A 14019-nucleotide genomic window follows, 5' to 3' on the forward strand; every position below is an offset into this window, starting at 1 on the left:
GGTCAATACTATTCATGAGTAGGGCTGTAGGATCTAGTCAAGGTGCAGATGCTCCCTTGGCTCTAAAACAAGCAGGCCCATTGTTAAATAGGCTGCTTAGCAGGAGATGCTACTCTCTTGAACCGGGCATAATGTTCCCAGGGATGCCAAGCAGGCAGTCCTAATGAAAGAAAGGCACAGGCAGGCAGACAGATACACAAACTAGGCAGACATACAAGAGTAGCTTCCTACTGCCTTTTATCTCCTAGTAATATGTGAGAGTTCATGTGAGAACAACTCATTGTCCTGACTGGGAAAGCTACCAGTGAATCTGTAGTCAGCCTGCCATTGTACAGCCCTGCATGGAAAAGACATCTAGTTGAACTGGGGCACAAACAAGGGGCCATTCATATTCTGGCCACTACATCTGTTATATCACAAATGCAACCAAGCAGCAGGAATGCAAATGGTAGTACCATTGCAGGGCTAAATCAGGCTCTATAATGAGTAGAGCCACAAAGAGGGAAGAGCATTAGAGCACACAGAAAAGGTTTTCTAAAGTTCAGAACCATCTCAGGAAACTTGCTAAAAATGTCTTCCTCTAATCTAGCTCCATGCAGCACTGATTGGTCCTCACTTCCCATATCCTTCCGAAAAGCAGAAACTAACTACTCCCTAAGTCACGTTGGTCCAGGAGTGAAGCACCACAGGATAAGTGACTCCATCAGGATGATACAGAAACAGAAATCACACAGAGAGATGTCATAAAGCCAGAGCAGTGTGTATTCAACAAATTTACCTAAGTGCATTTGGGACTGAGTACAATATCCTGCATACCAAGACTCTTATCTTTGATATTACAGCCGCAAAGACAGACTTCAAAAAGTATGTCTAATACCAAATGAAATCTCAGAAGAAGGGATGGGGCTACAATGTAATTCCCGGAATGAGGAAGGAAGATTTTGGCTTCCTGCATAGCTTTTTGCTTCTCCCCATAATTAGAAGACATAAAATTAGAGATGAATCTCTGCCTAATTCACTCAATTTCAGAAATCAGCTTTTCCAGTAACAGAATTTGATTTCTTGCAGTGCAATTTTATTTTTAAAGTCCAGGATAAAAATATAAAATGGCAGTGGAGGAGAACAGAAGAAAAGGAAAGTACAAACGCTATGTGCTGGTGATGGGGTGGGGGTGAGGGAGTTGAGCGCAGAGGATAAATTGCTGGTACCTTATGTGGGAGACCTCAATTAAAATCCCCATTCACTGATGAAGCTCACTGGACAACTTTGGGGATTGCTGCATCCTTCAGGCTAATTCACATTGCCAAGTACAAATGAACTAAGAAATGGAAAATATCATGGACACAAAATAATAGCCTTCGGAAGGGAAGAGGCTGTGAGGGGCAATGAATATCTCAAGATATTCCAGGCCCTTTCGATGAATTTTCAGTTTCGATCTCTCTTTTTTTTATGTAACTTTCTAACCCTCTTATTTGTGAATCTATAAGGGCAAATGTTTAATCAGTAGCTTCAGGAAACAGTTCAGTAAACTCTCTAAACTGGATAAAAGCTGTGGCATAATTGAGAAGCCCTTGTTCATAAATGCCCATGTTCTTCCAATGTACCCTACAACACCACAAAACCTCTGACTACAAGCCTGCTTTGCACCAAAAATCACTGTGGAAATGATATATTATGACAATGATTTGGATTCAACAGTATTTCCCACCAGGAGAAGGGAGAGATATTTGTTTTTTTCTCCCCTTAATGGAAAATCCCTCTCTCCATTCACGTCTCATGCTGTTCCTGAAAGTGTCCTGTCCCCCAGGAACAACATTCTGGGAATCTCAGTAGGCTGCGATGAAAGGAGGAAGATCAGAAAATTAGTGGAAGTGACTTCTGTAAGCATAAAGTGACATACGGATCCAATCCCATAATGCCATGCAGAACATCCATGTTGGTCCAAACCAGACCAGAGAGCCAAATAAAGCAGTAATGGATGAAGAAGTGGAGTCCACTTGATGGTTCTGTCCCATGATGTCCCCACTCCCCTGACAAACACTTACCTGTGTAGCCTTCTTTACACTCGCACGTATAACCTCCTTCGCGGCTTTGGCAGCGTCCATTGTTTCCACAGGGGTTAGAATAGCAAAGGTCAATCTCAGTCTCACAATAGTCCCCAGTGAAGCCAAGCGGGCAGCGGCAGCGCAGACCATTGACAGGGTGGATGGGTCGGAAAAGGATGGTATCAGAGGCAATGAAGGGTGCTGAGCTGTCAAACTTCAGCACTGAGACACAGCGCATGTAATTCTCACAGGGCTCCCGCAGACAAATGTTATCATCAAAAGGCAAGACTCGCTGCTCTGAGATGGCTGCCAGGAGTGTGCGGTTGAGGTAAAGGCGCTCCTGCAGGTCCTCTGAAGGAATATAGCGCTCGCCATTGACTCCGTCCGGCAATGACACGGAGAGACTGACATTAAGGATCTGTGCGGCTTGCACATCTGTGTCATTCTGGATGTTGAAAAGGACAACATGGTCACGAGGGGCAGATAGCACAGTTGCCACCCCTTCAAGAAAGAGGGCCAACAGAGGGGAAAGGAAATGTTCCTGCGACATGTTCTCTAGCCGCAAGGTAATACTGTTGGTTAGCATCTCATCCGTGATGATGGTCACCTGAAGTGTGCACTGGGCAGTCACACTGTGGATTCCATCTGTACAAAAGTGGGAGAAAAAGAGTTAATGCTGTTTGTGCAGCACAGAGCAGACAGAATAGCCCAGCCTGCAGAGAGAAATTCAAGCACTGTTACTCCTGTATAGGGGACACCTACCATTGGCTCAGCCTTCCTATGCTTATAGAATCATATAATCACAGAGTGGGAAGGGGCCATACAGGCCATCCAACCCACCGGCTCAATGCAGGATCAGCTTAAAGCATCCTTGATAAGTAGCTGTCCAGCTGCTGCTTGAAGACCGCTTTTCACTCTGCCCTCAGGACCATGGAAGAGAGGGAGACCAAAGACTGGTGGGCCTCTGGAGACAGAATAGGAAGGTTACAATTCTGGAACGCTGTCCTTCATCACAGATAGTGGATCCCAGTTCACACACCCAATATACAGCCAGGACTAAACTCCTTCATCCTAAGTACAGCCCCATTATGGCTGCTAAAATATGTGAGTTCCACTTTTCACCTCCTGGATCTATAAATCAGCTTACTGCAAAACTGAAGTATAAAACATTGTCAAAATGACAACATAATACAATAGCTGCTACTGGCACCACAAAAGAATATGTTCACAGCATGCTATCAGATTATCTGCCATCTTGCTTATTGAAGAGGTAAAAAGAACATTCTCCCCTGTGTGGATGAATATTTTCTACCACACAGGAGTAGATGATGCTTCCCTTAAGCATCTCCCTAACCAAGGCCACCACTACTGAACAGCTTCAGAACATATGAGAACAGCCACTTGGGTGGCTTCCCCTCCAGTCATGCTAGCTACAAGGTGACCTAAGGAAGTCTGAGCATGGGCTCATGCAGCTCACATATGGATAGTATTTTGCAGTCATGGAAGCTGAATTTCAATGGGCTATTTGGCCTGCATATGAATAACTCAATCATGTCTGCTTTTTTTTAAGTGCAGCTTCTGATCATGCACAGAAAGGCACTGTGGAATTGATTTTGTGTATGTGTGCACGCACACATGCACACTAGCCTAATAATCACACTGCTGAAAGAACCACATTGTTTCTTGTTGTTGTTTTTGTTTTGTTTTTTATTCACATTTCACACTTACATGTCTGGTGTGGCTATCCCTGTCCTCCTAAATAATGATAATTTGTACAATAACAGGTGACAAATATAGAGATCTAGAGAAGTTCAGGCATACATATTCTCTTGTTTGCTGTGAAATTCTCTCAGTCTATCAGCAGTGATATCAATGCTCTTGGACCAATAAGTAAAACAGAGGAGAGGAGATTATGTAAGATGCTTTAGGTAGAGAGAAAGTGGGGTATTAATGGAGTAAATAATAGTAAGTATATCATGCAATTCTGCTATAACTGATTCACACACTTGAAGCTGCCTTATACTGAGACTACTTGTCCATCCTGCTCAGTACAGTGTCCTCTGGATGGCAGTAGCTTGCAAGTGCATCAGGCAGAGAAAGGTCTTTTACCTGGAGTTGCCCAAAATTGCACGTGGGACCACAAGCAGTCTATTCTAGTAGCACACGGAGCACGTGCTATGGGCTCCACAGTTTCAGGGGCCTGCAGTGCTGTAAGGTTAAATGGGCCTTCACATTGAGGTTGTTAGGCGGGTCTTCATACTTATGCAGCTTGGGATCGTAAGAACAAAAAAAGGTGCTATGCATGCTTTGTTAGTAACTGTGCATGTGTATCTGTCACTGAGCCTGTATGTGGACCACAAGCTGCATAAATATGAAGGGCCCTTTAGATATTGGGGCATTCCACTTGTACATCTTGCCAAGGTTTCCAGCAAAGTGAAGCTGTCAGTTGCTTCCAAATTTCCAGCTTTCCCTGGGAAGGGTGCCCCGCTGTTACAGCACAAGTTGTGCTCTGCTAAGGCTCCGTGAATCCTTCAACTGGCTCTGGTGCTCTGGGCCCCACAAATCCTTTAACTGGGCTTGCCTCGGACTGAAACTGTCTGAAGCCATGTAATAAACATGTCTCTGAAAGCTTTAGGGACATATAACCACGTCTTTACAAACATGTGTATATCTGTCAAATACTAAAGAAATGATGTGGTTGGCTCATGGGCAGAAATGTAATGACCTATCTTGAGTTGTAATGCAGTTCTCAGAAAACTGCCATAGCCCTTCCCAAATAAAAATACAAATGCTACAAGCAGTGCTTTCAGACTTAATTTTTAGTGTTATCAACCTAGGCAGACTAAATGTGACCGCTAGACATCTCTGCCACTGTTTCACTGCCAGTTTACTGTATGGGGAATGGTTTCTTACAAACAGCCAATGCCTCACACTCCTCTTTCTGTCCCTTTAAGGAGTCTCCCCCCAGTGTAATTCCTACTATTGTAGTTATTCAACTGCCATTTCATTAATGAGGCTTCAGGACCGGCAAGAGGTCAGAATAATTAACAGAGCGCTGGGGGGGGGGGATGAAACTGTTTTCATGGACTGACTGAGCATGAAATAGAATCCACAGCCAGAACTTTCTTCCCCTGCTCTGAGAAAAACAAGACTTGAACTCAGTCCTGTTTCAAACCTGCCGGTAGCACAGAAACTGCCTTTGTTGTACTGGTGGACAGCCTTCACTGCGAACGTGACCTTGATTCTATTAGCTCTCCTAAACTTCTTAGTGTTATTTTATACCATGGTCCCCTTCTAAACCGCCTCTTAAGGCCAGATACCAGTGGAGCTGCTCAGGAGTGGTTTAACCCTGTGTCATAGGAAGGCTGATGATGGGAATTCAGTGCTCTACCCCATCTTGGGAACTGGTCCATAGAGCACAACAGGGTTCCATCCCATCCCTTATGCTTTTCAACTTCAACATGAAAATACTGGAAAAGTTTATTTGGAGGACTAGAGATCAGTAAAATTAAAATGCTGGTGACATCCAAATGTACCTTTCCTTCTCTGATTCCACTGTAGCAGAATATTTGAAAGGCTGTCTGGAGCAGTGGTATGGACTAATATATAAAACTTTGATCCAGATAAGGCAGAGATGTTGACAGCAGGTCATCTAATAGACTTAAGAATAGGTGTTTCGGCTTTTTCTATGTAGTCAGCCTCCCACCGGAAGGATCAGGTGTGTGACTCAGGGATATTCCTTGATCCACAGCTGCTGCCTATTTCTCAGGTTGCAGCAGTGGCCAGAATATTTTTTTTTCTACAGCTACAGTTGGTGTGCCAGCCTTGCCCTTCCTGGGAAACAAAGAATTCACCACTTTGACACATGCCATAGTAACCCCTTACTTACTGTAATATGCTCTGCATGGTGCTGTGACAGCCAGATTTTCCTCAGGGGCTAGCCTGACAGATCACAACAGCAGTCCTGAAGGAGCTGGCATGATTATCACTTTTTTTCCAGCCCTAGTGCAAAATGCTGGTGCTAGCCTTTAAAGAACCAAGTAATCTACAACCAGGATGTCTCAAAGAGCACCCACTCTTATGACATTTCTGGTCAGTGGAGGCAAAGACTGGGGTTTTCTTGGCTATGACAGTCAACCTTGGCATCTCTCTTTACAGCAATGTTCACCTGGCTGATTCTTTCCTGGTTTTCAGAAAAGTTAAATAAACCTTCCTTTCTCTTCAGGAGGGCTTTTGATGCTCTAACAGAAGATTCTACTATTTGTTCAACTGCTACTGACTATTCTGCTGTGTTTGTGTGTGTTTCATTGTTTGATATATTCTGAAACCCACTTTGAAAATCTAGTACTAGACTAATTGAATGGGATACATACACAGGATTTCATAAGAATCTAAAAAGAGATCAGTCCATCACAGTGAGTTCTGCCTACTCCTGAATATGGAGGGGAAATTGTGACAACAAAATGAAGTAAACCTTTCCCTTTCCTATTCTAGACATGGTTTTATAATTTCCCAGTAACATTTTGTCCTACTCTGTTTCAGATACTTCTCTATTGTGGATAAAATCCATATTTTATCACAAGTGTCTAAATGGAAGGATGTCTACACAGTGGGAGAGGGGATATTCGTCTAAGAAGCCCTGTCTCAGTGTTGAGGCTGACTTTCAAACACCCTGAACAAATTCAACTGAAGTGAGACCCTACAAAGAAACAAGATGCAAGAGACAAGAGAGGAGGAACTGGTGGCCTGCAGGAAAGCAGGAAGGATGGCCTTTGTTTCTGTCATGTGCTAAAGCAAGGGAAGAGCAGGGCTGCCTGGTCAGGAAGCAGGGGAGGAAACTTGGGTCATCCTGTTGTTAGTTACACAGCTAAGGCCAGCTAGCAAATGCTGCCAGGAACTACAGGTGTTTTGTGATACTGCACTAAACAGGCATGGTGTTAGACAACAACAATCCACACACCTAAGAACAATGCTATCATATCATATACTCATACACATTTAAATCAAGCCAGCAAAATACTTTCTAGAGACGTCATTGGGAAGGGATGGGTTCAGTAATTTGAATTATTGAGGGGGGGGGGGAGTAATGAACTTATTTTTATGATCTCAGGCCACATATGCAAACAAATACTGATACTATTTTAACATTAGTGCTGGGAAATGGAGATACCATGATCACACTATGATTCTGCCTGGAAGACTTGACTGGTTAAAACAATAAACCCACCAGCCATAAAGCAGATGAGTTCAGCAGATAAGTCTCTCAGTTTTCTTTTGTTTTGATAATCCCGAATCAAAGGTGTGGAGAATGCATGGCAAAGGCCAACTTCAGACATAATGCCTTGGGCTCATGCTCTTTTTCCTTCTCCTTCCCTTCTTATGCTTCAGTTCCCTCATTCACTTTCTGGTTCAGCCAATCAAAGGTTTGCCATGATCTCCAAACTGGTATCCACAAAATACCTCCCAACCAGAACTGGAAACTACAGATTGGTTTGGAGATATTTTATGACCTCCAGTAACCTTGCTTTGTCTAACTGAGGTGTCATGATAAGCTATGGTTTGCATGAACTAGGGAAGGAATCAGAATATGTGAGGGCTGAAGAGGGGGACCATGTAAGCCTCAAGCACTGTCTTGGCAGCCAAACAAGGCAGAACATCATCACTGCTACACCGTCTGTGACCCGGCTGGAGGACTTCTCCTTTCCCCCTCTTCTCTTTTTCAGAACAGCCTACAGTTTTGTCTAATGCTGTCAATAATTAACTGTCTTAATCTAAGAAATGGCAGGAATTTACTGGTTGAGTGGCTGCTAGGGGCTATGACTGGTAAATATCCCAAACATCCCCCATGCTGGGGAATTTCCTTGGGAAAGTGGCTCAGTGCTCATCTAGCTTTGAATAGGGTCACTTTAGTTGTATTTCAGAGTCAAGCTGCACACGTAGAGAAAGCCAGCATAAGAAAGGTTCTCTGAACTGGGTAAGAAGGATTGCTCACCTGCAACAGACATACCAAGTTGGTTTCTCTTTGTGAACAACCATATGGGCAAATCTACTGCTTCACCTAACAGCACAGTGGCACTCTTACTTTGGGAGAAAGATTAGAAAGAGCCTTAAGGGCAAGACATGGATAGAATCCTGTAACAATTCAGCTAAATGCAGCAAAACTAAATGCCAAGGGGTGAGGAGGCTGATTGCCAGATGAGATAACAGTGCCTGAACTGTGGGTTTAAAGCTGGATCTGCCACAAACACACAGAAATACAAAGTTAAGGGATCTGATTTTAGCAGCAAAGAGGGCACATGGGAAAGAGGTGCTCAGTCGTCCCTTGGCCTGCAGCTTATATCCCCACAACCTCTCTCCAGGACTATTATTTTAGCTGGGATCAGGTATCAGAAGTAGGGATTCCAGCCTCCAAGTGTGACCTGGGGATGCCCCAGGCCCATTCCGCACAAGGATCAATGTGGCAGATTGCTCGTACAAAGAAATAACGGAATTTAAAATAGTGGAATTCGGCGTAACGCATACCTGCCTTTGTAGTGGAATCCAGTAGCGTTTCAATTGTTTCCCACAGGTTTCCAGTCTCGCCAAAAATCGCTAGAAAGGAAGCGATTTTTTCCGTGCTTTGTCCCACCCCTGGCCCTCAATCAAACGAACAGCCAATGGGCGGGTGTTATCATGCTCCCGAAAAGCCCCATTCCCTTTAAGAACAGTTTTTTAAAAAAAAGAAAAAAACACATTGCAACGAATATGCCTTGATTCCTTGATTCCTTGCTTCCTCCTAACGTAGAGACCAATCTAGCTGGCAGCGGGCGTGTGAGCTGCCGATTCATCGTAGCCACGCTCCCCTGAGTGAAAAAAAAATCCCCCCCCCCCGTGCACGGACGCGATTTTTGGCCGAAAATAAAGGGAACTTGCAAACAGGGCTGTGTTGTGCTTGGTGACTTAGGGGAGCTTTAAAGCAGCTCTGTGGAGGGACTGCAGCCGGAGAAGCCTCGCTGGGTGAATGAAGGCTCGCCGGCTCGTTGCTCTCCACTCGCTCTGAGAAAAAAAAATGGCGATCACTTCGCCGGAAGTTCAGAGAAGAGAGCCAGGGGGAGGGACTTTGCTGAAACCGCAACAATGTTAACGCATAGGTCTTTTTCGCTAGTGTTGCAGATTGCTTCCAAGAGTGTAGTGCTTTTCAGAGGGTGAATCCACTTTTCTGGATTCCCCTTTAAGCGCTACAATGAATCGCTTTTTGCCGATCAGTTTCAGGAGTGTCACAGATAGTGTGCGTCGTCGTGCATAACTGCAAATTAGTAGCGTTTACAATTTGCCACACTCCTGCTACATTAAACTCGTGCGGAATGGCTCCCAGAATTACACCTCATCTCCAGACTACAGAGACAAGTTTACCTGAAGAAAATGGATACTCTTGGGGGGGGGGTTGTAATGTATGGCAGTGGTCCCCAACCTTTATTAGGCTGGGGACCGGCAGGCATCGGGCCGCGCCCGCAGGGCCCACGCCCGCGTGGGCCACGCCCACGCTTCGGGCCGCGCCCGCGGGCCACACCCGCGGATCGGGCCGCGCCCGCGAGCCGCGCCCGGCCGCACCCACGAGTCGCGCCCGGCCGCACCCGCGGGCCGCACCCGCGGGCAGCGCAGGCGCGGCCTGCACGGGCGCGGCCCGGCCCTGATTCCCTCTCCCCGCCCTCCCGCAGTAAGTAGCTTCCCGGGCGGCAAACTTGCGGCCTGGGAAGTTTTTTACTGCGGGGGGGGCGGGGAGAGGGAGCCGCGGCCCGGCGCCATGGCCTTTGCGGCCCGGCGCCGGGCCGCGGCCCACAGGTTGGGGACCACTGATGTATGGCATGTAAACTACCGGGGTCCTGGCTCAATCCCCAAGCTCCAGGGGCTTCCCATTCTGGATCTGGTAACCCTACCCACATCCTACATCAGTGACCAAGGGAGACTTGGCAACCCTAATCAGAAGTGAGTTCAAGTGGAACAAAAGGGTCACTGCAGGAGGCAGGGGATCTCCCCTTCCCATCCACATACTTTGATGCTATGAAAAGTTATAGAACTGTACTGATTGTGGCCAGATTGGAATTAGAACACACCATTCTGCCTCCATCATGCCTGGGTTGACCCTGGGCCTGCAGAATTTGGAAAATTCGACTTACAGAAAGTAATAAATCCATATTTTCTTAAGTAAAACACATAAGCTATGGCAAAGTGCCTACCAGATAGGCTGTCCTCCACAATTTAGTGCATTCTGAAAGTGTTACCACCCATTGCCTGCTTCAGTGTTCCCAACTGTTTCAAGAATGTATTAAATTCCCACTATGACAACGGGCCTCCAGGCAGTTTCTACTCGTAATGTAATGGTGAAAGAGTGTGGGGAAAACTACAACTGAACACCTTCAGTGAATAGAAGATAATGAAGAATATCACATGGAGCTTCTGAATCAGCTTGGTAAACCAGCTTGGCGTAGTGGCTAAGAGCTTCTAATCTAGCAAGGCAGGTATGATTCCCTGCTCCTCCACATGCAGTCAGATGGGTGATCTTGGGCTCCCTACACCCCTGAGAATGCTGCTTTGACCAATTAGTCCATCAAAAGCTCTCTCAGCCCCACCTACCTCACAGGGTGTCTATTGTGGGGAGAGGAAAGGAAGGCCACTTTGAGACTCCTTAGGATAGTGGAAAGTGGGGTACAAAAACCAACTTTTCTTCTCTTCTGCATAAAGGGCATCTTCTGCAGCTATAAGTTCATACCATTGCTATATGACATGGTATGCTAAGAAGAAATTATTACATGCTAAGAAGAAACTCAACAGAAAGATCTGTAGACTGTATCAGAAATAGATCTGTTTTCTCTCCAAAAACTACCAACATCTTTAACATAAAAGAGACTTGCTGTATGACTTTAAAGCTACTTCTGCAGTTATGTTTGTTTATTTACATCATTTATATCCCCACTTTTCTTCCCAATGAGGATCCAAAGTGGCTTACACTGTTCTCCTCTTCTCCATTTTATCATCACAACAACTCTGTGAAGTAGGCAAGGTTGGGAGGCTGTGACTGGCCCCAGGTCACCCAAGAAGATTCCACAGCAGAGTGGGATTTTGAACCTGGGTCTCCCAGATCCTAGTCCAGTGCTCTAACCACAGCACGCTAACCACCCAGGCTTTAGCTGTACTGGGAGATTTTATTTCACCAAATTAACACATTCTATTAATGTCTTGTAGTCTCTGAACTGTCTGGGACCAGGACATATAGTGCCAAGGATGGATTTAACTTATGGGAAAGTTCTCAGTGAGCCACTGCCCTGGTAGAAAACTGGAGGCCAACAGCAAGCCAAGCCCCAGCACCACTGGCAGAGGCATAAGGGCTGCTTGGCAGGCCTGGGCAACAGTGGAGACATAAGCATAAGTATGCCAGGTGGCACTTTCCATTTTCCTGCTGGCTGGTCCAACATGGAATGAACACAACTGCTTGCAATATGGCAGGAGGCAACCATTATGACTCTACTCGTCATCACTGCTGGCTGGGTTTAAGCCTAGTAGCATTGCAGCTGGCATCCCTTGGCTTGATACTCCAGTGAACATTCAGTTTCCAGTTTGCTCCTCTAACTGTGCCCTCTCAAGTTGATGGAAGAAACAGAAGCAATCATAGTGGAAGTCCTGGAGAACCCCAGATAAGCATAGCTATGGTCGGCTTATAACCATTCCATATATTTTAATTCAAGATTGCTATGCACATAGAATTTAGGTAAGTCCTTGGAGATAAATACCAAGGAGGTATATATGCTCTTCTTACACCAATAATACTTCAGAATTACCTGCAGGATTCCTGTGCTTTTCTAAATAACGATTTTACCACTTGTTCCCACAAAACTCTTCTGATGTCTGACTTCAGTACTTGCATTTCTCCCTATTTGCCATAACTGAAAATCATGAAATGTTGACCCCTGATCTTAGATTTGTGAAGCAGTAGATCTTAAGGGGTAGCCTTGGTTAGAAAGAATGTTTCTAATCCACTTGACAGCTGAGAGAACTTGAAAATGTCACTCCCAACAGGCTCCAATTCCAGAAGGCAAATCAACAAAAACTAACAGTGACAGGCTTTCAAACATGCATGACAACAGTGAAAAGTCTTTTGAGGATATGAGTTAAAATACGGAGAAGGTGAGAGTTTGGACCACAAGTCTGGAGAAAATGTCCTGTGCCTTTAATTGAGGTTTAATTTGTGCTAATGGGCTTTTGAGAAATGTGGGGAAATGAAGTTGGTAGATAGTGGACATTTCTTCTCCAAGCCTACTGACAAACCTTAACCACTGAGACAAATTTTCCAAAGATGAGGCAGGCATGAGTCCAGTATGCATTCCATATTCACTTAATCCAGGAATTCTAAGTTCTGGCCAAACCATTGTGGTAAAGTAGTTAGATGTTGGACAAGGGCCTGGGTCATCCCAGTCCAAGACCCTGCTCTTCCATGAAGTTTGCTGGGTGGTATTAGCCCAATCATTCTTCTAGCCTAATCTAGAGAGCCGTTGAAGGATAAAATGAAGGAGAGGAGAACAGGGTACGTTTCTCTGAGCTCCTGTCCTGTGCCCTTAATTCAGGCTTAAGGTACAGAAATTGGCAGCTGAGTCTTCTCATGGCATGGAGGAAACGCCAGTCAGTAAATAATCTCATTAAGCCTTCATGAAAGGGACAGGGCTCCCCCCCCCCCTCTAGGCCTTTGGCAACACTAGAGAATAGACAGGATAAACATCTTACCTCTATGATTTTGGCAACTGCCTAAAACAGTACTTTCACAACTTATAGGTTATTCAGAAACCCATTTGGTTCACTATGATTCTGACGACAGTATTTGCAGGCAACTGATAAAAAGTAGTGTTGCCAGGTCCCACTTGGCCAACTGCGGGGGGGGGGGGGGTGCCTGATCCAAGATGGGAAACTGCTGGAGAATTGGAGATTGATCTTCGGGAGGACAGGGACCTCACTAGGATACAATGCCACAGAGTCCACCCTCCAAAGCATTCCAGGGGAACTGATCTCTCTAGTCTGGAGATCAGCTGTAATTCCCGGGGAATCCCCGGAGGCTGGAATCCCTAACATAAAGCCATGGCAAGAGGCTACTATTCCAAGCAATCAGCAGGTCCTAGCACACTGGAGAAGCTCAATTTTGCTAAGGCAAGCCCTGATCTAGTCATAAAAGGGGACACACACCCAGGATAGGTGATGCAGTACACTGCACATAATTCTCTTCATCTAATTTCAGGAAGATGTCCTGGAACATATTACGAAGAACCTACTCCATGTTAGGCAAACCTTCTGAACCAGAATTTTTTCATTCTTGGACAAATTACTGCAAGACAGCCTCTTTCAATGACCAAACTTCAAAGCTTCTCATTTCTCATTCTAGGGCATGTCTGCTCAATATTTTAGGCTCTATTTGCACTGTGCATTCTTCCTCAGATCCCCCACTATGGAAACAACCTTTTCAACAGGCAAAAATACTGAACCTCTCACCTGGCAGTTGAATACACATAACCAACACCCTGATAATAAGTGAATACCACTGGTAAGTTTGGGCTGGTATGTAAACACTTTAATAATGCTGAGCCAACAGGAGTTAATTATAATATCAACGCCACAAATGGTAATTATGCTCTGTTACAGTGCAATCCTAATCACAGTTCCAGTGAGTTTAGAAGGGTGTAACTCTGCTTTGGACTCCACTTTGCCACTAAAACCCGCCTCTCATTAGTGAATATTCCTGAGGAGATGTCCAGTATAGAACATGTATCAGCTTGGGCAAGAAAACGCCAGTCTCTCTGACAAACTGTCTACAGCACAGTCTAAATTGTAGAAAAACAAAACAAGAATTCCCCCCCCACACACACACACACAAAATATGCATGTAGCAGCCTGGCAATGGAGCAGGGGGCTTTACTTATCCACAAGGCAGCCTAATCAACCACCACTGATTAGC

At 45.2% G+C, this 14019-nt stretch overlaps 2 protein-coding genes across 7 annotated transcripts in view; one reads left to right on the forward strand and one right to left on the reverse strand.

Moving 5' to 3' along the window:
- CELSR2 (cadherin EGF LAG seven-pass G-type receptor 2) overlaps nucleotides 1-14019 on the reverse strand; it is a 121914-nt gene that overhangs the window by 83313 nt on the left and 24582 nt on the right. For all 6 annotated transcript variants that reach the window (XM_077334263.1, XM_077334262.1, XM_077334258.1 and 3 more), the window contains exon 2: nucleotides 2046-2690. In XM_077334263.1, coding sequence (XP_077190378.1) covers nucleotides 2046-2690 — 645 coding nt within the window. The remainder of the gene's footprint in view (nucleotides 1-2045; nucleotides 2691-14019) is intronic.
- RPL10A (ribosomal protein L10a) overlaps nucleotides 1-14019 on the forward strand; it is a 486091-nt gene that overhangs the window by 25184 nt on the left and 446888 nt on the right. The window lies entirely within an intron of this gene.

This window comes from Paroedura picta, chromosome 4 (assembly GCF_049243985.1).
Source record: "Paroedura picta isolate Pp20150507F chromosome 4, Ppicta_v3.0, whole genome shotgun sequence".
Classification (NCBI taxonomy): Eukaryota; Metazoa; Chordata; class Lepidosauria; order Squamata; family Gekkonidae; genus Paroedura; species Paroedura picta.